Source organism: Pristis pectinata, chromosome 7 (genome assembly GCF_009764475.1).
Source record: "Pristis pectinata isolate sPriPec2 chromosome 7, sPriPec2.1.pri, whole genome shotgun sequence".
Lineage (NCBI taxonomy): Eukaryota > Metazoa > Chordata > Chondrichthyes > Rhinopristiformes > Pristidae > Pristis > Pristis pectinata.
In genome coordinates, this window is record NC_067411.1 from 23,354,018 (window position 1) to 23,376,814 (window position 22,797).

At 36.9% G+C, this 22,797-nt stretch overlaps 2 protein-coding genes across 2 annotated transcripts in view; one reads left to right on the plus strand and one right to left on the minus strand.

Annotated features, from left to right (window-relative positions):
• Positions 1 to 12,939, plus strand: part of lhfpl2b (LHFPL tetraspan subfamily member 2b) — a 71,373-nt gene extending 58,434 nt beyond the window's left edge. The window contains 1 exon segment of the mRNA XM_052020691.1: positions 9,317 to 12,939. Within this exon segment, the coding sequence (XP_051876651.1) occupies positions 9,317 to 9,573 (257 nt within the window). The 3' untranslated portion in view covers positions 9,574 to 12,939.
• A 2,571-nt stretch (positions 12,940 to 15,510) lies between these two features.
• The window catches only part of scamp1 (secretory carrier membrane protein 1), a 42,111-nt gene continuing 34,824 nt past the window's right edge, over positions 15,511 to 22,797 (minus strand). The window contains exon 9 of the mRNA XM_052020683.1: positions 15,511 to 21,688. Coding sequence (XP_051876643.1) covers positions 21,536 to 21,688 — 153 coding nt within the window. The 3' untranslated portion in view covers positions 15,511 to 21,535. The remainder of the gene's footprint in view (positions 21,689 to 22,797) is intronic.

Below are 22,797 nucleotides of genomic sequence, written 5' to 3' on the forward strand. Positions count from 1 at the left end.
AAGTATTGTTCAACCTCGCTGATAACCTGTGTCACTCCAGTTTGTTTGCATCTACCAAAGCTTTCAGTGCATTTGTCTTGGTTTATAACAGATTGGTATTTTTTTAACGTGTCTGTTGTAACGCCTTTAATATCCTTGAATGAATCGTTAAACATATCTTCACATTGTATCAGAAGCTTCTTTAAACCTGCTATTGGATTATTCATTTTAAATACAACTCCATCTCCACTCTTTTTGCAAATCTCTTTCTAGCAGAGTTGGTCTGCTCACATGATCAGCTACTCTAGTTGGTACCCCCCCCCCCCTTTGCATTTATGGAAGACAACACATTGTATCTGTCCTAATGTTCTCCAGGTCTCATCAGAATATGCTCTCAGTTTAATGTGCTTTTTATTCTGGCTCTACAGATCTTGTTCCATAGTGAAGAATTCAATGGCAGTGTCAAATTCAAATGAATGTCTTGACTATTGATCTTTAATCTTATTTCTTTTAAATATTATCAGTGGTAGTGTATATGCTGTTTAAAAATGATTTTATAAGACTATTGAACAGTTCCCTTATACGATGAGATGGACTCTTGACCTCACAATCTACCTTGTATGACCTTGCACCTTATTGTCTACCTGCAATTCACTTTCCTGATGCTTTACTCTGTATTCTATTATTGTTTTTACCCTGTACTACCTCAATGCACTGTGTAATGAAGTGATCTGTACAAACGGTATGCAAGACAAGTTTTTTTTTACTGTACCTCAGTACATGTGACAATAGTGACCAATACCAAAATGCACTACTTGCATTAACCATTTGCCAGAATTTTACGTAAACCAACCTTCAGTGGTTTTCTGTTGTAGAAATGTTTCCTTTCTGTTGTGACACTGCTTAACTGCTATTGCTTCCACTAATACTTTGGTTTATGTACTATTTACAGACACTATGCTTCCTTGCTTGCTACAGTTAAAACATCTTGCTGCTGTAAGTTGATATACTTGTGTTGAATGATTCTCATTGGAACCAGAGCAGGGATTCCCACCACGCCTGCCTTTCACGCTGCTCATAGTCGTGAGCAAGACTTAATGGTTAGAGTCTCGCAGTTGTCCCCTGCTGAGGGTCTGTAACCCACATTTACACTAAAGTCCCTTGGCCTGTTAAAATTCCTTAGCTTATTTAGGAGCCATTACCATGGTGGTATCTATCTTCCATGCCCGATTTGAGCATTAGATATTGCATGTTTAGTAATTTGGACTGGATGTGCACATCAGTTGGTCTGCCCATAAGGAACCTCACAGTACCCTATCCAAAACCATACAAGTTGTAATGCTCCAGCGGATTTTTTTTCTGAACAAATGTAGAGTTGCTAAAAGTCTATCCCTATGCCCAACAGTGGACTCCAAACTTTTAACTTCTTGCAATTTCTGATGGTGCTGGGTTGAAATTGTTTTCTATTGCATTGCTAAAAGGGACATCAATCATTCAATTTTGCATAAATAAAAGACTCTATTTCCACTAACAGTTACAGTAGCTTTTATTGTCTGCATGTAACCTCATTCTGAGCTTTATTTCCCTTAGCCTTCCAAGACAAATAACAACATTCACTGGAATTGCTAGATGTGGGAAGAGGTCCTGTGTGTGCCATAACCACTGAGGTTTCCAATACAACTTATCTGGGGTCCAACTGCTTTTTTTTCTGGTCTTCCACTGCAACAGTTACAAAGCTTGTCTTTTTATCCAGAACAAGTGTTAGCATTGCTACTTTTCTTATGTGCACGAGTCTGCACCTCAGTTTTGTCCTACCAATGTAATCTTGCAGTCATTCAGAATTCTCTATGACATCACTTTGATGACTCTAATTCTTTGCTATCTCATCCTCATTGTCGGTGTCAGGTGTGTGTACTCAGGTTATATCCTGTAACAAAGTCCACTGCAGAATGTACAGACTGAGGTGTGTGTACTCAGGTTATATCCTGTAACAAAGTCCACTGCAGAATGTACAGACTAATACACATGAAACTTGAAGCTCAAAGAAGGCATAATTACTTTATTCAGTGGTCTTTTCTGACTACCTGACTGCCCACATAGTGTAATACATATGTGACATAATATTTAGATAAACTACAGGAATGATAAATATCAAGTCATCATCTGTTTTTTTTTGCGGGAACAGTGGGGGAACCTAAAGTGTGTGTTAATGAATTTAATTCAATTTTACATCTTTGAAATGCATGACAGCCATCTTTTTTTTGTTAAAAGTGGATTTTTAATAAGTAACTTGCGTTACCACCATATCCTATTTGCTCATTTTTCTGTCTAAGTTTATAGGACATAAAACTACTTCTCCCCTTCCTGAGCTGCGTCCCTATTATTGCCACTTTGATCTTCAACCACTCTAACTGAATCAGGTTAAATTCCCATCTAAATAGGGAAAAATTGCAGAGTGAAGAGCAGGAAGGTGGGGTTATTTCAATAGATTTTTCAACACCTATGCCAAAGGCATCCTTTGCTGCAATTTTCTATAATTTTATGAACCCTGTGTATTGTGTTAAGCTCTTTGTTACACTATGTCAGCATTTTAACTCTTTGCTCTTTCAATCCAATGAAACCAATGAGTGGAAGTGGTTAAGTCCTCCTGACAAAAAATTGAAGAGAGCATGCATGCTTGAAAACTAAACATTTATTGGATCTTTAATGTAATAGGAACATGAAGCTGAATGCTTGATTATTGATCTTTGTAGCTGATAAATTACTAGATGTGGGAACTGTTTAGACAACTGTTTGCTTTCAGTGGAAGTGAACAATTGATTGATCTTTGTGGTAAATATATGCATGAGGCTGTTTTCTGCTAATGTGTCTTTACGATGTGTCCATTTTCCATTTAGTTACAATTCTGTTACCAAGGGAACTGCATCATAATTATGCCAATTATGTGCAATTGAAAGCTGAGGCCCAATCCAAATTGCCAATAAAGTACTGATAGATTTTTCTTAAAATTCTTTTTTATTTCTGGCCATCACCAGCAAGATCAGTGATATTTAGAGCAGAATTTAGGGGAGTTGCAAGACCGTGTCAGAAGGCAGTAACTGTATTAGTTGGGACTGGAATCATCCATGGGTACACTCTGTCAGGAAAGGAACGTTGGTGAACCGGCTTGGTTTTAATGATCTGATAGCTTTATGGGCACTTTAGTGACACCAGTTTTTAAGTCCAGCTATATAATTTTTTTAAAAATTTAATTCAAATTCTCATAATTCTGTGCCAAGCTTTAAACAAATTCTATTGATTATTAGTCTACGTTCCTGATTCCTAATCTGGTAATTTAACCACTTGTACTCATAGGTTTCAGTGGCTGACACTGAGCAAACTCTGTCTGCGCTGTTACGTTGCTTCAAGATTCCATTTGCTAATTTCTCCTCATTACACACCCATGGGCTTCGAGTCCAAATGTTCCTAATGAATCGGGTGTTCTCCTTCAGTTGATAAAATACAAATTCTCTTAAGTAAATTTCTTCAAGCTGAGATTCCTCTTGGGAAGGAAAGTTCCTGATTTTGTTGAGTCAGTCCATGATGTTGGGGAAGCTCCTCATCGCTATTTCTTTTAATGTTTGAAATAGACCAAAAGATACTAAGGTGTTATAGTGAGATACTAAGCATGTGGCATAGTATCTAACCACTTGGAACCAAAGAACCAGGGTAGGATGGGGAAACTGTAATAGATGTATTCTTTCTGGGTGCTGTAAATTGGATTCCAAAGTTGACATAAAAATAAATTTTACATGAAATGGATTTGGGTAATTTCAACAAATTTCTTAAGTGGCATTGCCAATTGCATGGTTCTATACTAAATTCACAATATTACCAAACGTCACTTTTGATGAATAGTAAAATTTGCTCTTCTGTTTCATCTGTCCCCAAGCCTTAATTTTAAAAACTCATTGCCTGCGATACCAAGGATTCCTTTACATTTCTGACATCCAGCATCTCTAAGTGAAATGGAAATTTGAAAGTCTAGTTAAGGTTGGTTTTGCACTTCAGGCCTATTAACCAAGAATATATGTAAGGAATTAACACAAACCATTGTTATAAAGGGCATACAATCCCCCAAGCCACTTCTACCTAGAGTTCACTATTCTTCTAGTAAGGACCTCATGCCTGTACCACCTCTTCATTCCAATTTAAGGAACTAATTCCTTCCTCTATCTTCTTGAACCAGATGAAAATAAATGTTTCTTTTGTAGCATACATGCTTATTTCACAAGTATTTTCTGTTTTCCGATTGTTATACAGCATGAAATAGGCCCTTCAGCCCACCATATTCATGCTGACCATCAAGCACTTATGTATACTAATCACATTCAACAGCACTTGATCCATAAACTTCTTTCTATGCCTCGCCAATTCAAGTGCTCATCTTTATCTCACAACTTTGCATTTCAGTATAACTTGTTATGTGAAGAATAAGGATCCCCCCCCCCCACCACCAATCGTACTCAAAAAAAACTTCCTTGTCCTTGCAACTTAGACACATTTCCAAACTCCCTTTCCTCTCAAGTCCTTGAATATGGTGTCATCTCCCAAATCTGTTCCCATCTTTCCTTGGATTCCATGTTTGAACACCTCAAATCAGATTTCTACAACTGCAATAGCACTGATGCATTCTTTATCAAAATCACTAATGGCATTCTACACAACAGTATAAAACATTGAACAGTATAGAACATTGAACAGTATAGCACAGGAACAGGCCCTTTGGCCCAGAATTACATTAGTAATAAAATTCCCAACTAAACTAATCCCTTCTGTCTACACAACGTCCATATCCTTCCATTTTCCTCACATTCATATGCCTATCTAAGTACTTCCTTGAATGCCCCTATCATATTTGCCTCCACCACTACCCCAGGCAGCGCATTCCAGGCACCCACCAATCTCTGTGTTTTTTTAAAAAAAGGCTTGCCCTGCACATCTCCTTTGAATTTACCCCCTATCACCTTAAATGCATGCCCTCTGGTAATAAATATTTCAACCCTGGGGAAAAGATCCTGGCTGTGTATCTATGCCTTTCATAATCTTATAAACCTCTATCAGATCTCCCGTCAGCCTCCGCCGCTCCAGAGAGAACAACCCAAGTTTGTCCAACCTATCCTCATAGCACATGCCATCCAATCCAGGCAGCATCTTGGTAAACCTCTTCTGCACTCTCTCCAAAGCCTTGACATCCTTCTTATAATGGGGTGACCAGAACTGAATGCAATACTCCAGATGTGGCCTAACTAAACTCTTATAAAGCTGTAGCATAACTCCTTGACTCTTAAACTCAATGCCTCGACTAATGAAGGCAAGCATGTCATATGCCTTCTTTACTGCCCTATCAACCTGTGTAGCCACTTTCAGGGAGCTATGTACTTGGACCCCAAGATCCCTCTGCTCATCAACACTTAAGAGTATTGCCATTAACAGTGTACTGTCTCTTTACATTTAATCTCCCAAAGTGCAACACTTCACACTTGGCCGGGTTGAACTCCGTCTGCTATTTCTCCACCCATATCTGCGACTGATCTATATCCCATTGTATGCTTTGCCAGTCTTCTACGCTATCCACAACACCACCAATCTTCGTGTCATCTGCAAATTTACTAACCCACCCATGTACATTTTTCATCCAGGTCATTTTTATACGTCACAAACAGCAGTGGTCCCAGTGTGGATCCCTGAGTAACACCACTAGTCACAGACCTCCAGCTAGAATAAGTCCCATTGACCACTACCCTCTGTGTTCTACGGGCAAGCCAGTTCTGAATCCAAATGGCCAATTCACCATGGATCCCATGCATCTTAATCTTCTGGTTGAGCCTCCCATGAGAGGCCTTGTCAAATGCCTTACTAAAATCCATGTAGACAACATCCACAGCTCCACCTTCATTGATCAGTCTCATCACCTCAAAAAATTCAATCAAGTTAGTAAGGTACGACTTGCCCTGCACAAAGCCATGGTGACTGTCTCTAATTAGGTTATGGTTTTTCAAGTGCTCATAAATCCTATCCCTAAGAATCCTCTCCAGTAAGTACCACTGATGTGAGACTCACTGGTCTATAGTTACCAGGATTATCCCTGTTTCCCTTCTTGAATAATGGAACAACATTAGCTACTCGCCAATCCTCCGGAATCTCACCTGTGGCTAGGGAGGGCAAGAAGATATTGGTCAAGGCCCCAGCAATCTCATCTCTTGCCTCTCTCAATAACCTGTGGTATATTCCATCAGGCCTTGGGAACTTATCCACCTTAATGCTCTTTAAGAGACCCAACAGTACCTCCTTTATCTCAAAATGCCTTAGCATATTAACACACTCCACACTGATCTCCCTATCCTCCATGTCCTTCTCCTTGGTTAGTACTGATGCAAAGTACTCATTAAGGACCTCGCCCACATCCTCCACTTCCAAGCACATGTTCTCTCCTTCATCCTTCAGTGGTCCTACCCTTCTCCCTAGTTATTCTCTTGTTCTTGATGTATGTATGGAATGCCTTGGGATTCTCTTTAATCCTACTTACCAAGGACTTTGCATGGCCCCTCCTGGCTTTCTTAATTCCCTTCTTGAGTTCCTTTCTGACTTCTTAATAATCCTCAAGTGCTCTGTTTGATCCTAGCTTCCTAAGCTTTACATACTTTTCCTTTTCTTCTTGACTAAATTCACCATCTCTCGACATCTAAGTTTCTCTTACCTTGCATCCTTCCTTCTTACTGGGACATACCTGTCCTGTACTCTGTGTAGTTGGTCTTTAAACACCTGGGTAAGATATCCTTTCTTATCCTTGTCTTTGAGTTTTAAGACCCCATCATCCAACTTTCAATCCCTCACCTTTACTGAACAGCTGAGGGGCATCCTTCAACTAATTCCATTCTTAACTGTCCAGACCTAACCTGTGAATAATTTGCACTGGTTTCTCTTGAAGGCAGACCATTCAAGGCCCTAAGGAGATGGAATTGGGGGATGAAACCGCATTCAAGGACTTCCAACCACAAGTTGCTTCTAATATTAGGAGCTCCTATTTCCACCTCCATATTCCTGCCCTGACTCATCCTGGTGCTGCTGAGCTTATTTCTACACTTGACTATCCCAGTGCTCTCTTGGTTGGCATCTGTACTCTGCCTTGAGTTCATCCAAAACTCCACAGCCCCTATTGCTAACTTGCAACATCCCATTTAACCCAGCACATTCCATGCCTGTGCTGGGGTATCAGCATTACATCCTAGTCCAGTAACACGTTTACTAATCATTCCATGGCCATGGCCCTCCTCATCTCTGCAACCACCTCCAGCCCTTTAAGTGGCCAGGAAATCTGCAGTCTTGCCATCCTCATCTTTCACACATCCCCTGTTATAATTGTTCTATCATTGGTGACTATGACATCAGCTGCCAAGGACTCGGGTCCATCTTTAAATCACTCCCACCTCTTGCTTTGTTCTCCTTTTAAGATGGTCTTTAAAACCTACCTCTGGCCATCCAGCCTAATATTTCCTATGAGCCTTGGTATCAAATTTTGTTTGATGCCCCTGTAAAAGGCATAGGTACAGTGTACTATATTACAAATGCTATTTAAATGGTAGTTGCTGAATAAAACCGGTACACTATATTACACAAATCATATTTTAAACCTTAAATTCTTTTTAAATTATCAGAAATATATTAATTTTTTAAGTGTACAGTGAAACAAAATGATGGTGACAATATTAATAGGAGGCAGAAAGAGAAAATGTTTGGGAAGAACCTTTGTGATTGACGCCTCTGAGAAAAATAGTCATGTGTCTTCTGCTTTAAATGTGCCCTTTGCCAGTCACTGTGTTTGTTCATCTTGCCACTTCTAGTCAACCCCAACATTTTATCTGGAGTTAACCTGGTTCTAGAATAAGATCATAATTGATATTTCTCCATAAAGGACAAAAGATTAGGTTTTTTTTAATATTATCAAATATGTTTTGAGTTTTTTGTATAGACATTGGGGGATCACATTGTACGCAAGAGTCACTGGAAACATTCCACATCCTTCACATCCTTTTAAATGCATCATAATATGTACTGACATAAACTAGAGTGAATTGGTCCTTTAGCAGATTTTTGCAATGTGACTCTTTAATACAGTCTTACGTTACATATTTTAAACAAGAATTTCAGATATAATTACCCAAGTTGCAGTTGTGCCACAACTATTTTTGTACATGTCTGCCAATTTGTTGTAGATAGAATTTTGTTCAAATTCTGAAATGAATTTAGACATAAGACAGCAGAAAGAAAACAAACAAGCTTCCAAAATTGCCATTTACGGTAATGTTCCATATGATCCCATCTCAAAGACATATTACAGGCTGTACTGTATACTGTATACCTTCTCTATTTGAGGGTTATTGTGATTCACCTTATTTTGATTTACAATTTTGTTTAAAATAGAGTAAGGATATTTGCATATAAATTGCCTTTGACGTAGAATATTTCTCATGTTTATTTTCTGTATCAGAAGAAAAAGCAAGAGAAATATTGCTGAAATGATATGCTTGAGAAATGTAAACACTGCAAGTCATTGAAGCCTGCATGTAAGGAATGAAGGAGATTCTATCAAATACATACAAGGAATGTTATAAATCAAAGTAAATCCACTATTCTTCCAAAAGTCCTCAAATATTTATCAAGTTGCATGGTAACTCCCACATGAAGCAGACATTTTAATTACTGCTTCTGGCCTTAATCTTTAGCTTTTAAACTTTTAATTTTTTTCTGTGCACCCATGGCTGTTCAACTTTAGCAAACTAACAGTAAGAAAATTCTTGTCTGCACCTGTTGGCAGGGTTAGACTCTGGGTAGCTCAGTGCTGCTTGTAGTGACCAGCGTCAGAGATGAATGAGGGCAATAATTAAACAATTTTTGAGTTGGAGGTATTGTATCCTATCACAGTCTCTGTGGAACAGTTTAACAGGTTTCATCTCCTGATCTCTATCTCTAAGTAAGGGTGGACTTCTGACAAGCTCGGGATGGTGTTGAATTTTGGTGATCACACAGTCAAGAAGAAAAATCCTGATAATATTCACTATGTGGCTTTATGCACAAAAAAATAGTCATGTTGGCTACACAACTGAAGGTGCCAATTGCTTCTATGTAGCATGAGTCAGCACTTAGAAGAAAGCAAGCCAAGTGAACAAATCTTGGAAAAGTGTATCATGCAGCTAGATGCAAGAGGTTTTTCCATTTTAAAAAAACACAATGCTTGAATAGCAATACCATGTGATGTTTTTGTATATTTAAGTATTTTATTTGTTATTTCTTTCAGGCCTCTTCCTAATTCTTGGCCTGATCCTGCATCCTGCTGGATGGGGTTCTCAGAAGGTGGTGGACTATTGTGGACCAGATGTTTCACCTTATCAGTTAGGTGCCTGTTCTCTGGGTTGGGCCTTTTACACAGCAGTTGGCGGTACAGTCCTCACATTCCTCTGTGCAGTGTTATCTGCACAAGCAGAAATTGCGACATCTAGTGATAAAGTACAGGAAGAAATTGAAGAAGGGAAGAATCTCATCTGCTTGCTGTGAGAAAACACCCTGCACTTCAGCTTTTGGGGTAGTCTTTCTCTATTTGTTTTTGAAATGGGGCACCAGAAATTTTGGCCACTTAACTCTCTTCCCATTGAATTTAAAATTCATGTATGTGCATATATGTGGCAGATTTGGACCTTACTTCCATTCCAAGACTGATAATACAGAAAATGTCTCACACCAAGCCAGAGCTTTCATGGAGAAAATTATGAACTTCCTCTTTTCTGCTATAGACTCTGGGATTTCCTTTCTTAAAAAAAACTTGTCTGCATCATAGTATTGGATGTGTAAAGAGTTAAGTCAAAGCCACTTCACATTATAGAGGTGACTGAATTTCTTTTATGTGCATTCAAACACTGATGGATAATTAAGAAAAATATTCTAAATTGTCAAAGGAAAACAATTTCAAGTCTAAAATTTCATTCACTGTGGAATGCAGCCTGCGTCATCTAATATTACAACCAAGAGCCTTTCTGAAATATGTGCAGCATGGATCTTGTTTCCAATTTCACCAACATATTCACTAAACAAGCTCCAAGCCAAAAAAAAAGTTCATACTTTAATTGAATGGGTGGTCTTGCACCTTAGTAAGAAAGTCACCCAAATTATTAAGGTACAATACATGAAATTGTTCCACATTACCCTTATGGTGGACTGATAGAAAAGTTTTACCTATGGCATAATCATGAGCCCAGGAGCATGAATAAGACAAAAGGTTCAAAATGAAGAGGAGATTCAAGTATGACCTAGATATCAATCTCTTCAGTTGAAAGGATTTTTTTGTAAACTTTTTAAAATTATTAGACAATGAAACGATGGCGTACGAATAATATCGAGTAGATAAAACTTGTCTTAATGCACCTCACTTTTATGTAATACTTTTTGAGATGGTCGTAATTGATACAAACATGTAGCTCAATGAAAGTCCAAGGTAAGCATGAAGCTAACATTCCAAGAACTGTGAATCTGTCCCATTTGAAGAAAGCTTCATTGTTTTGTAAGCAACTTGAAGTTCGGTAGTTGGTATTCATGATCCGTACCAATCACTCAGTGTTAAACTTTTTAATTGCTTCAGTTTTGATGCTATTTGTGATCTGCTCATTTAAGGCAGTTGCCAAAGAAAATGCTTAATACCAGTGTGAATGACTGAGAACCATCACACCTTTTAATATTATTGCATAATGCTTTGAGTAATGTTTACCATTACATGGGCAATTTTCAATGCAAACTACCACTGGGGGTATTCGGTGCCATTTCCTATCAAACTTGCTTTTCTGGATTGACTTAGTAAGGATCCACTGCCAATTAGATATGATACTGTAAGGTGCAAAAGTTTCAGGAATTGATTTTGATTTTTAAAAATTCTCCCCTATATTATTTCATGTAAGGCACATCATAGCCATTCGAGAGTTATTAGAACTTAGATCCTTCAAGATTGCCAAAATAATTGATTTTGTGAAAGTGCGACAATGGGGAGAATGGAGCTTGGGAAGCCAAAACAGAAGTTGCGTATTCTTAAAAATGTATCAGCTTTGTTATCTGTGGTATGAAAACACTGATGGCAAAGATGCATCTAAAACTTGGTGGTGCAACCACTGAACTGAACTATTGTGAAAGTAAATAGGAAGGAAGGCTTTTGTACGCTGATTGTGAATAAGAAAAGTGAATGGGCTGCAGAAACTGGCTTGCCAAATATTAGTTGTGCCGATAAACCTGTGTTTATTAGCTCTGTGATTATACATTGACCACATTTAAGTAAAAAGAATTCTGGCTTATGTTCATTAAGTAACTCAATATGTTTAATGTTATGTGCCATAGTCTTTAATATTTTAGCCATTATTTAAAATTTACACCGTGTGTGAAATATGTGCAATAATTAATAAAGAAATTGAAATTGTTATGGAGCATTCGTACGTGGTAGAAGGAGAATGGATTTTGATTAGGGCTGATGCAAAGGGACTATTCATTTTGGTTTCAGGAGCCACTTTGTAAAGACAAAATATCCCTTTATCCAGCAATATTTCATCATTCCTTAACAGTGTTATTAAACTAGTGGTCTCAGGTGTTCACTTTGACATGACAAAGTGGGATCATCAAATAATATTCAGATTTCCAAATTCCAGTCAAATCCCCAGCTTTGTGCTTTGGCTTTTGAAAAGTGATTGCTGGATTGAGCAGAGCTGCCAAAAAAACGGTTGCTGCTGAGTAAAGGGAGGCAGATATAACCCTTACTTGTTATCCCTTGCCAACCTAGGTGCAGATGCTGGACCTATCTTTGGAGAAAGCAAAGGTGGTGTGAGTCATAGAATAATACAGCATGGAAACAGGCCCTTCAGCCCAACTCATCCATGCTGACCAAGGTGACATCCTGAGGTGGTCCCATTTGACTGCATTTGGCCTATATTGCTCAAAACCTGAGCCTATCTTTGAACCTTTCCAAAGGTCTTTTAAACATTGTAATTGTACCTGCCTCTACCACTTCCTCTGGCAGCTTGTTCCATATACCCACCACCCTGGGGTGGGGTGCTTCTACTATGGTGTAGTGTAGAATTTGTAGGAACCGATGAGGAGCAAATTTGGTAATGCTTTAGGAACCTTTTGGGTGCTGGTGCCTTTTTCTTTTACTGCCATTGTGCCCTTTGACAAGTCTGTGGTTTTCATCATTTTCTATGTAGTTTTATTGTACCAAATTCAATATGTACATAAAGAATGATTGATAAAAGGATGTAACATTCAACCGCTAATCATGAACAATCAATATTGTTTTTAAATGACATTTCTGCTATATTAACCTCATACACTATTCAGGTTCTGCGTTGTTAGATGCTGAGGTACGAATTGGGAAATCGGTGTAATAAATTTTAATAAACAATGGTTTTATTCAGCCCTCTTTCAAAGTTACTTTGCACGCTATTTACACTGTAATGATCAGGTTCTGCCGTCATGATGAAATACTGTGATAGTTGATTGTTAAATGGTCAGCTGGATATACTATATAATTAGGGCTCAATTACCACTGTTTCTTTCTATCCTTCAACAGAGTTTTCTGCCTGTTGATGAGATTTACTAAACACAAACTCCAAAGTAAAAATTAATCACAGCTCTCCAATACAAATATTTTAGTAACATTAAAATTGATTGTGACACCAGTAACCACTACTACTATACTGCTAAGGTGTTTGTAACTATAAACAAAGTGGTAATCTCAAACCTGGTTTAGTGATTGAGCCAAGTAACCCAGAAACTGTCCAAGCTGGCCATTTACTATATTGCTTACATAATGAGAAAATTCAGCTGTGCTGTATGTATTTCTTTTTATGTTTCCAAAATGCTGAAATTTGAATGCAAATTTGGATTATTAAAGCTGTGTGCATTTTATAACTGTAAATGAGGCTTTGAGTTGTGCAACTGTTTTCTTCACGATGGCGTTTGGAAACTAATTGGAGAGACAACTATAAAAAGACATAATATTGGGAGGTCAGTTAACATTGTAAAAGATGCATTCTTCATCACACCTCTTGTACATACTCAAAACAGGAAGCTCTCATGGTGATTTTAAAAAAATGAAAAGAGCAGTGAAAAGATGCAACTCTCAGAAGGTGAAAGAAACTGGTAAATATTGTTTTGAGAGGGGCAGGTGCAGGAACATGACTGACATTCAAAGGTTCCACTGTTCACTGTTGAAGAGGCTCTAGTCTAATGGATTAGAAGAACTGGAACATCATGATGATGGGCTTAAACAACACAAAGTAAGAACAAGCAAAGTTCTACCTATGCTGCTACCTTCAGGGATCCTTGGACTTTTTATAAAAAGATCGCTCTGCCCCTCAATACTCTCTTGGGCCCTACCATTCACTGTGTCTGTCCTACTCCTATCAGTACTTCTGAAGTGTGTAACTTAATTTCATCTGCTGTTGCTCTGCCCATCTTACCAAACTGATCAAACTCATTCTATAGCCTAAGACAGACTGTCCTCTTATGAAAATTGGTGATGTTTTTGATGTCATTTGCTAAATTACTAATCATACATTCCACATTCATATCCAACTCACTGAATGCATTAACAGCTGGGATTCCCTAACACCAACATTAGACCCACAGGCCTCTAATTAACTGGCTTATCTCTGCTGCCCTTCTTTAATTAAGGTGTCACATTTGCCATCCATGGTCATCTGGCACCTCACTTGTGACTAGCCTAGAGGCCCAGCACTGATGCTTGTGGTAGACCACTGGCCATAATCCAGTAGTAGCCTGGAAATGCTGTAACAGATAACACACCACTGCAACCGTCTCCCCTTTAAAACTGAGATTGCTTCACCTTGACCTTGTTGGTGCTACCAAACCACACTCAGCTGCCCCAACTGCAAACACCCATGAAGACATCGACCATACAGATAGAAAACCTCCAAAAAAGTAGAAAAAGGACATTTGAGATCATTGCTGGTGCAACCAAAAACCAGCCTAATTATCCTAACAACCTGAAATAAGCACAGAGCTATCTACAGGGTCAGTATCCTTTAATAAGCACTCACAAATGATACTTCACTATTGTTTCCACTGACTTACTGAACAGACCTTACGTTGATTTAGGAACAAGTATTCTTAAGTAGTTCATGGTAGTATGGGATTTAGTTTTATGTTGAATTGAGGCAAGAATCCAAAATGAAGATCCATAGGAATTAGAATATTTAGAACCTACTTTGTGCTCAATAGGTTTAATTTCAACCCTGTACATTTCCAAAATAAAGCAGTTTATTAACAATTTGTATCAGGTCTCATCTCAGGTGTTTCACGTCATCCTTAAAAATCAGAAGACCTGTGGAGCAAGTCACATGTGAAAGAAACTTTGTTATACATTCAGGTTATTTTATTGCATAGTTCAATTTGAATAGTGCATGCACAACCCTAAATATAAATTACCTTGGTTACAAAAGTAAAATGCTGTGGCTGCTGGAAATTGAAGTTATAACACAAGCTGTTGGAAATAGGCAACAGATTAGCAACATCTGTGGAAGTAGAAATAGATACAACAGATAATGACATTTTCTTAAGAGTTGGTAAATATTAGAGATAAGTTTGAAGTGAAAAGGCTAAAAGAACAGAAAGATTAAATGAAGGCAAAAAAGTGTGTGGTAATGAAACAAGAAAAAAAATGATCTCTCCAGTGGAGATGTAAATGGAAGAAGCAGAATCGTTTTGGAAGAATCTAAAGAGAAATACTGCAGATGCTGAAATCTCTGAATGAAAACAAAATATTGGAAATGTTTATCACTAGAAATGTTGAACTCACTGGGGTGCCTGGGGTAGTGGTGGAGGCAGGTACATTGGTCGAGTTCAAGAGATTGTTAGATAAGCATATGGAGGAATTTAAAATGGGGGATATATGGGAGCAAGGGGTTAGATAGTCTTAGGCGTGGTTTAAAGGTTGGCACAACATAGTGGGCCGAAGGGCCTGTATTGTTCTATGGTATGGTTCTATGGTTAACAAGGCCCAACACAAAAGTGAGAGGAACAGCACTTCATCTTCTGTTCGGTTACAACCTTCCAGACTATTAACAGAACTGGTCATTTCTGCTGTGGGTCATCCGTCTGTAATGTTGGCTAGTTTCACTCTCTCCACTAGCAGATCTGCTGGGCATTTCCTATAGCTCTACATTTTACAGTTTTTACATTCCTCTTCATGTTCTCCTTCTTTCAAATAGAGATAAAAGTTTCAAATGTGCAATCCTTCAGATTAGATGCTGCAATTTAGAAATATCTGCCCATAATCATGGAACAGCCTTGAATTTGTAATAGTTATATGAAATTGCAACAAAATTGCTTAATTTTACTAAATACTGTTCCTTCCTAGAATTAGTTGCCATATCCTTCAAAGTATCACACAGAAAAAAAAGTGAACACCAACAAATAAAAAGCTTGGAACCATTCTTCAGAGGGTTGTTTTTATTATAGGGTGGAAAGCGCATTTATACAGTGTACTGCAACTCCAAACAATGGCAGAATGCAATTTACAAAATATACAAATAAATACCTGTGATTTTAATAAATCAATGCAATATGATTATGGACTTAATACTTAAAATATTCATGTTAGCATTTCAAGTGCATGAATGAAAACTAGGCTTAACAGACTACTATAGAAGGATGAACATGTTATTTTTTTGAAAAAAATTGCTATTGAAGCATAACTTTACAAATCATAATGTTATGATCAGTTGACTTAAACAAGGTAAAACACTGCATTTTGAAAAAGTTAGCAGCTGTGCAAAAACTTATACATTCTGCCAAATTAGAACATAAATACATCACACTGCAAAATTCCTTGGTCAAATATTGCCTTATTTCATTGCACTTGAATTTACAGTTTTTTTTAAAAATGTTACTAATGCTGCGGTAACATCAATTTGGAAAGAATTTCACAGGATTGGCTTGAATGTAAATATCCTCTTGGTCCATTTGTTTTCACCCTTTTAGAAAACCCAAGCATCTGGCTTCCCATTACATCATCCAGTTTCTTCAAAAAGTCCTATATCCCAGAAAAACCATTCTGGGAGAACTGCAAAACTTTGCCTGCATATGTATCGGTTTGCAAATTTCCAGTCAGACTTTAACTATCAAATCCCAGCATTGAACTAAGCCGGAGTTTTTCAAAACAAAAATGGCTAGCATTCACAACAGAATCTAAAAGTAAACATGCCCTCACTAATCTGGTTGTTTAATTGCTGTATGGAACTTTTCAAAGTATAAAATCAATATCAAAATGGCAATAATGGATCCAGGAATAAAATTATCTAACTGAAGCAATGGTAAAAAGACAGAAAAAAATCCCATTTTATAACAATATTCTTGTTAGGTTTTCTTTGCAAAAATTAATTCTGCAGCTTCTTCACAAGCCAGAGAACTGTAGATTCATAGTACTCAAAGCATTAACGAATTGAGATACTATACCCAAAAGAATGAATAATGTGACACACTCTTCACCACATCTAGTTGTAGAAAGATCAAACTGCTCGATACAGAAGTTAGATTAAAACATTTCAAGACAAAATACATTAATTTATTCATACTGTCAACTAGATGGGACAAGAAGAAACATTATGTATCAGTTGGTTCTGATGAACGTGGGGCGTGACAAATGATCCTCCTGGCAAATGCCCACATTTTAAAATGCTTAATTCTGAAATTCAGTTTCAAGCCAGGTTTATGAATAAGTGTCAGTATCAAGTCTTCCTTCACTTTCCTTGTAGAAGTTTTCAGAGGGCTTAATGAACTCCCATTACTAAATCAAATCAAATCAAAATAGATCCAATTATGATAATTTATAAACTTTTAAGTAAAATTTTAAATAGCCCAGTGATCCAATGTTTCTGTTGTTTAACCACCGCAATGCAATTGATCTTTGATATTTAGCAAAAAGCTCCTCAATGTTCAAGTAAGCCACGCATGACAGTGTCAACACATTTCTTAACTTGGATTTCTAGTCTTAGTAAATAAAAACTGAGAAATAAATTTGTCAATGTGACACTTCAGTCGGAAGGCTTGTCATCCACTTTGTTTTTCTCTTTCGTAATTTTTTTGCTAATTAAGATTCTTCTTTTTGTTAATTTTCTTCTCTAGACCAATACAATTTCCTGGGAATCAGAATTTTGCTGCTATGTTGCCTAAATAATTATTTTTCATACGTTTGTATTGTATCCAAAGGCAGAGAGCAAAACTAAATCTCATCTGGTCTTTGCTAATTTCCACATAAACAGGCACTTCCATCAAAGAATTAAATTTTCAGGTTGACAAAGGGTCTCCAATGTGAAATATTAACTCTTTCTCTTTCCACAGGTGCTGCCTGAGTTGCTGAGTGTTTCCAACATTTTCTGTTTTTGTTTCAGATTTTCAGCATCAGCAGTTTCTTGATTTTCAATTTAATTACCTGGCTGACTTCAGCAAACTCACAGATTAAGCATTGACGCTTGTCCTTGTGCATGGTTTCACAGCACACCAGAGGGTGCAATTTTAATTTTCAGTCTATTCAATGTTTTTGTTGTTTAATCATTGCAATGCAGTTGATCTTTGATATTTAGCAAAAAGCTACTCCTCAATGTTCAAGTAAGCCACGCATGACAGTGTCAACACATTTCTTAACTTGGAATTCTAGTCTTAGCAAATAAAAACTGAGAAATAAATTTGCCAATGTAACGCTTCAGTCGGAAGGCTTGTCATCCACTTTGTTTTTCGTATCTTTTTGCTAAATATCAAAGATCAATTGGTAAAGATGCCCTCCAAATCCATGAAGTAATTTCAGAAGCTCTGTCTTAACGTACTCACTTCTGAACTTCTATTTGCCTTTCAGCCTTCTGCTTTGATCACAATGTTTCCAGCAGGTAATTCTCTCCATTCTTTAATGTTTAACTGTAAACCATGTTAGCCTGTTCAGTTATAGATTCTGCTTTACTAAGTGGTTTCCTCATTCTTTTAGTGAAAGTTCCTTACTTATCTCTTGACAAACTATTGAGAATTCTCCATGTCTGTGCGATTTTAAAGCCTGAAGGGAGCATACAGCCACTCTGTGAAAGAAATATGCATGTTTCTATGTGCAAATTTATTCTTTCTACCCTAACCACCAAAAGGAAACATATGTCTGAAATCTAGATTACTAACAATTGCTGCACTTTCTCAGCATTATCAATTTTTTGATCCATGTGCTCTCAATTATAAGTTACATGGTACAACTCCATGCCACATCAGATGGCTCAACTACAACTGAGCTGCTGACATACTGCTAGTGCTCATGTAGATTACGGTAAGGATCTATAAATCCAATTAAGCCTCTTTCCTGATTGACTTAAGCTTCTTTGAAGTGAAAAGGATATATAGAATTCAAATGTTTCTCCATTTCTTATTAAGAGAAATCTAGGTTATATTTACTCTGTAGTCAGGTAAATCACCTCGACTTTCTAAACAGAAAAATAGGAATGCTCCATCATCATCTGTTTCTTCCTTCAAGTTTTGCACTTTTTTCCAAAACGGCAAGGCTACAAATATAAGCCACCAAAATTCCTAAAAGTACACAAATTAACAAGCCACAATTAACACTTAGAAATAAATAGATTCTCAGATCAATAACTTCATTCATTAACAAAACCAATTAATTTAAGATACTAGCAACCCAGAGGATACATAAACTCAATCTTCACCACTGAAATAGTAGAGTCCAAATCTACGTTTAGCCTGATGATAAGGCTTGCTCAAGTTACTCTCTCTGTTCACTTCAAGGCAAGTACCACCATTGAAATTTAAGTCTTGAATACCCAAAAGCTTAATAACAAATATTGCCATTTTGCACCATTTTACAATTTAGTTAAGGTATATCACAGTACTACACAAATTTAAAGTAGAAAATATAGCAATATCACTAATTATATAAATTAACAAAGGATAATATTCCCTTCAGTGCCTCTTGTAACATTTAGTGTAACATTTAACAGAAGTACAAGTAACAGAACAATTTGTCACTTACCATTTGTAGGCATTGATTCCATCCGAAACAAGATATTTGGTCATAATGATAACTCTACTAAAAAGCACTCCATTCACATATTCATAATCAACCCTTTAAATATCGTACAAATCAAGATTTCATTCACAATTTTTTAAAAATATATTTCAATTGCAATTTGGTTAAAAATGTGTAATTGAGGAAATGCTTATTACAAACTTATTTGTTCAAAGCTTGGTGGGGGAGGGGGCAAGGGTTATTAAAGTTTGCGTTATAAATTCCTTGCCTGCCATCCTATATTCGTCTCAAGTCATTCACAGGTAAGCATGACTTCTGAAGATATTCTGACTGTGCCTGCTAATAAATGGATGGTGCTGTGTCCAGAGCTGCAGAGTGTTCCTGGTTGCATCAAATGTCACGCTCCAATTGTGGAGTAAACAAAACCTACTGCTTTCTCTTGACTGGTACTAATAGTCATGGGTGAAGTAGTAGTGGTAATTTTATGGTACTTATACACACTAATTGAAATCATCTATTTCAACACTAAGTCATAATACTATAGACAATGTACATTCTGATCCATAATATGCCTAGAATTTCTGAAAAAATGTTACAACTGCCTATAAGATCAATTGTATACATTATCCCTCAAAATTCAATTTATACGGCAACTCAGAAAAATTTTGATGTACAAGTGAAATAAAACAAATAATTTACTATCAACTGTAATTAAAAGTCAAGCTAACACACACAAACCCTAAACTGTACACTTCAATAGCTCTTCAGAGTCAAATAAAATGGAAAGCAAAATGGGATCCAACATTGCAGGAAGATCTGTAACATTACGCTGTAATAACCAGGATTGCAAATGCAGTACAAAAGTGTTTGTGGTCTACATACAAACACTCCTGCAATTATAGATTAGCTGACTAAATCCAGTTTTTGAAATCTGATGAGCACTTCAGATTAAAATTAACTTTAGTATTGAAGAATTCTGTATACACAAGATAACTTTATACAATTCCATTTTCAGGGACTGCATTTACTTTACCAAATCCAGCCACATAATACAGTATCCATTCTTCAAAATTAAGTCCTTTCTTCTTCAGGCCCATCTTAGAAGCAGGATTTTCTTCAGTGGCATTGCTGATTTTAGGAAGCAGCAGAGAGGGGAAAAAAGACTGCTAGTAACAAGAAAAATATATACCACTTCTAGATTAGGCCTGCAAAAGGGTTAGACACATAATCAACAGCTAATCAATCATAATAACATCCATCGCGAAAGCATGAGATGATCTCATTGATCAACAAGACTGAAACATTTAACAGTAGTACAATCAGTTGCTTTACTTATCAATGTCACATTTTAAAAAGCAGTCAATTCAACCGTTTTTAACTCTTCTATTCATACAGCCTTCAGAAATCTAATTAAAGCAATAGTTTAACTGGAAACAAAATTGAATACTCCCAAAACATGATCCAATGAACTTAGATGCCCAGCGATAGCCCAAAATGCTACTGAGCATGCCAATGGTTGATTTTTTTAAAAATCCAATTAAAGTGGGTAAGTACAACCCTTTTTACAAGTAGAATTCAAATTTCTCAAGGACTCTTATGGCAGGAATTTGTTTTGCACTGTCAATTTGTATTAGTTGAAGGCACAACATACTTAATTATTGCAGTTCAATTTCCAAAAGACATTTCAAACAATTCACTCCACTTGTATTTAACATCAAATTACACTGTGCTACACAGCTTATACTCCAACAGTTTAGGATTCTTAGTTAAGATCATGTATTCAATTATGATAGAAACAGTAAATCAACCGTGTGATTACAGCACTAAAATGTATAAGAATGATGGATGGCATTTTTAGTTAAACAGGCAATGTAGGAGAGTAAAGAGAAAAATTGCAAAAAAATAAAAATGGTTAAAGGTACTTGAGCATCGACTTGGAAGTGTTTTTTTTTCAGGGCAGTTACAGGTGATGCTTCACACAAAAAAAAATTCCAATCCAAATGTACACTGGTAGTACAAACAATTCTTCAATATCACAAAGTTGCGTGCAAATTAGACAGCAATCCAGTGTAGCACAGAAGACGCAAGATTCTCCAGTAATTCAGAAATACAATATTAAAGAGACAGTGAAACATGCTATTTACAGCTTAGCTAACAAAAAAGAGAAAAAAGGTCAGTATGATCCAAAATATCTATGGAAAATAAAAAGCAATTAAAAAAGAATGTTTCTGTCAAGCAAGTATAAGAGTACTGTTTGTCATTTTTTAGCCCATGCGAAAACCTAATTCAAGGGCTACATGAAGTTTTTTTAAATTTTTTTTCCCCCATATAAAGGTTCATGCTGAGTTATGACGAGATCATGTTCATAGATATCAGTATGGTTGTAATGACTGGAGTGGTACATGGATTAGATGAAATGCGTTTGGAGAGCTGGTGTGCTCCCTTCCTCCTTTAGATTTGGTTGCCTTTGAAAGCACCACGAGCAGCAGTAGAGGCTGCATTTGCTGCAGCGGTTTGTACAGTTTTGTTTGACATTACTCCTGTCGCAAACTCTTGCTGAGCTTTTTCAAAGCTAGCTCCTGTAGTACGATACATTCCATGCACCTAAGGAAGAAAATCCTTAATTAATAATCGAAAAGCAAAATACCGCCAAACAAGTAACTAAGTGGGGATGGTCAGGAATTCAAGACAATAATAAATGGAAAGTTCACAGAATATAAAATTTACTTCCACATCAAAAAAATATCATGCAGGATATTTTTCAAGCAACAAAATTTGGGCCACAGTGCCTATATTAGTGATCAGACTGCCACCTGCAGATTCAGTTTGCAGTTGCAAATTGTAAGACATCACAAATTTATACATCTTAAAAACTGCAATTCCAACCAATCACTATTTTTGAAATGAGGACATAATCATTCTTCCCCATGTTAAAAGACTACTTTTTAAAGAAATTTACGCACACTTTTCTGGAATTGGGGTAATACTGTCAAAACAAAAATTTATTTTGTCATTTATCAGAAAATACATATTTCTCCCCTTTTTCTAATTACCCAGTTCTGGAAAGGCTTTTAGAAATTAATGCCCGTTTTAATTTTTGCTTTAAGATTCACCATTAGTCATAGATTATTCGATGCAGAGCTTGAAAATGTTGATCGGACAGCTACAACATGCACTATCCAATGTCTATCTGGACAGTAAATAAAAGATAGAAACATGGGCAACTTATCTCTTTCAGAGGGAATGACGATGAATATGATCCTGGAAACACCATTAGTTCAGCAATGGCTTAGTGTCTTCACTCACTGGTCAAATGAGCCCAAGAAAACCTCCTGCTGATTACCACCCATTCAGCTGATGAATCCGTATTTATGTTGTGCAACACTTTGAAGATCAGAGAGAAGCAAAGGCACAGAATACATTCTGGTGGGAGATTTCAAAGCCTACTGCCAGAAATGCCAAAGTTATATTACCATTGATTAAGCTGGCAGATTCCAGAAGGACTTAGCTGCAAAGTGGATATTTAGCAGCTGGCAACTGAACCAAGGTGCAATAGACCTACTTCACCTCAACCTCACCAATCTACCTGTGACTGATATCTTAGGCAGTATTGACAGAATTGACTACCACACCGTCCTTGTGAAGACAAAGTCCCATCCACACAAAAGGCACTCTCCATCGTTCTATCACCATACTAATAGTCTCATAACAAC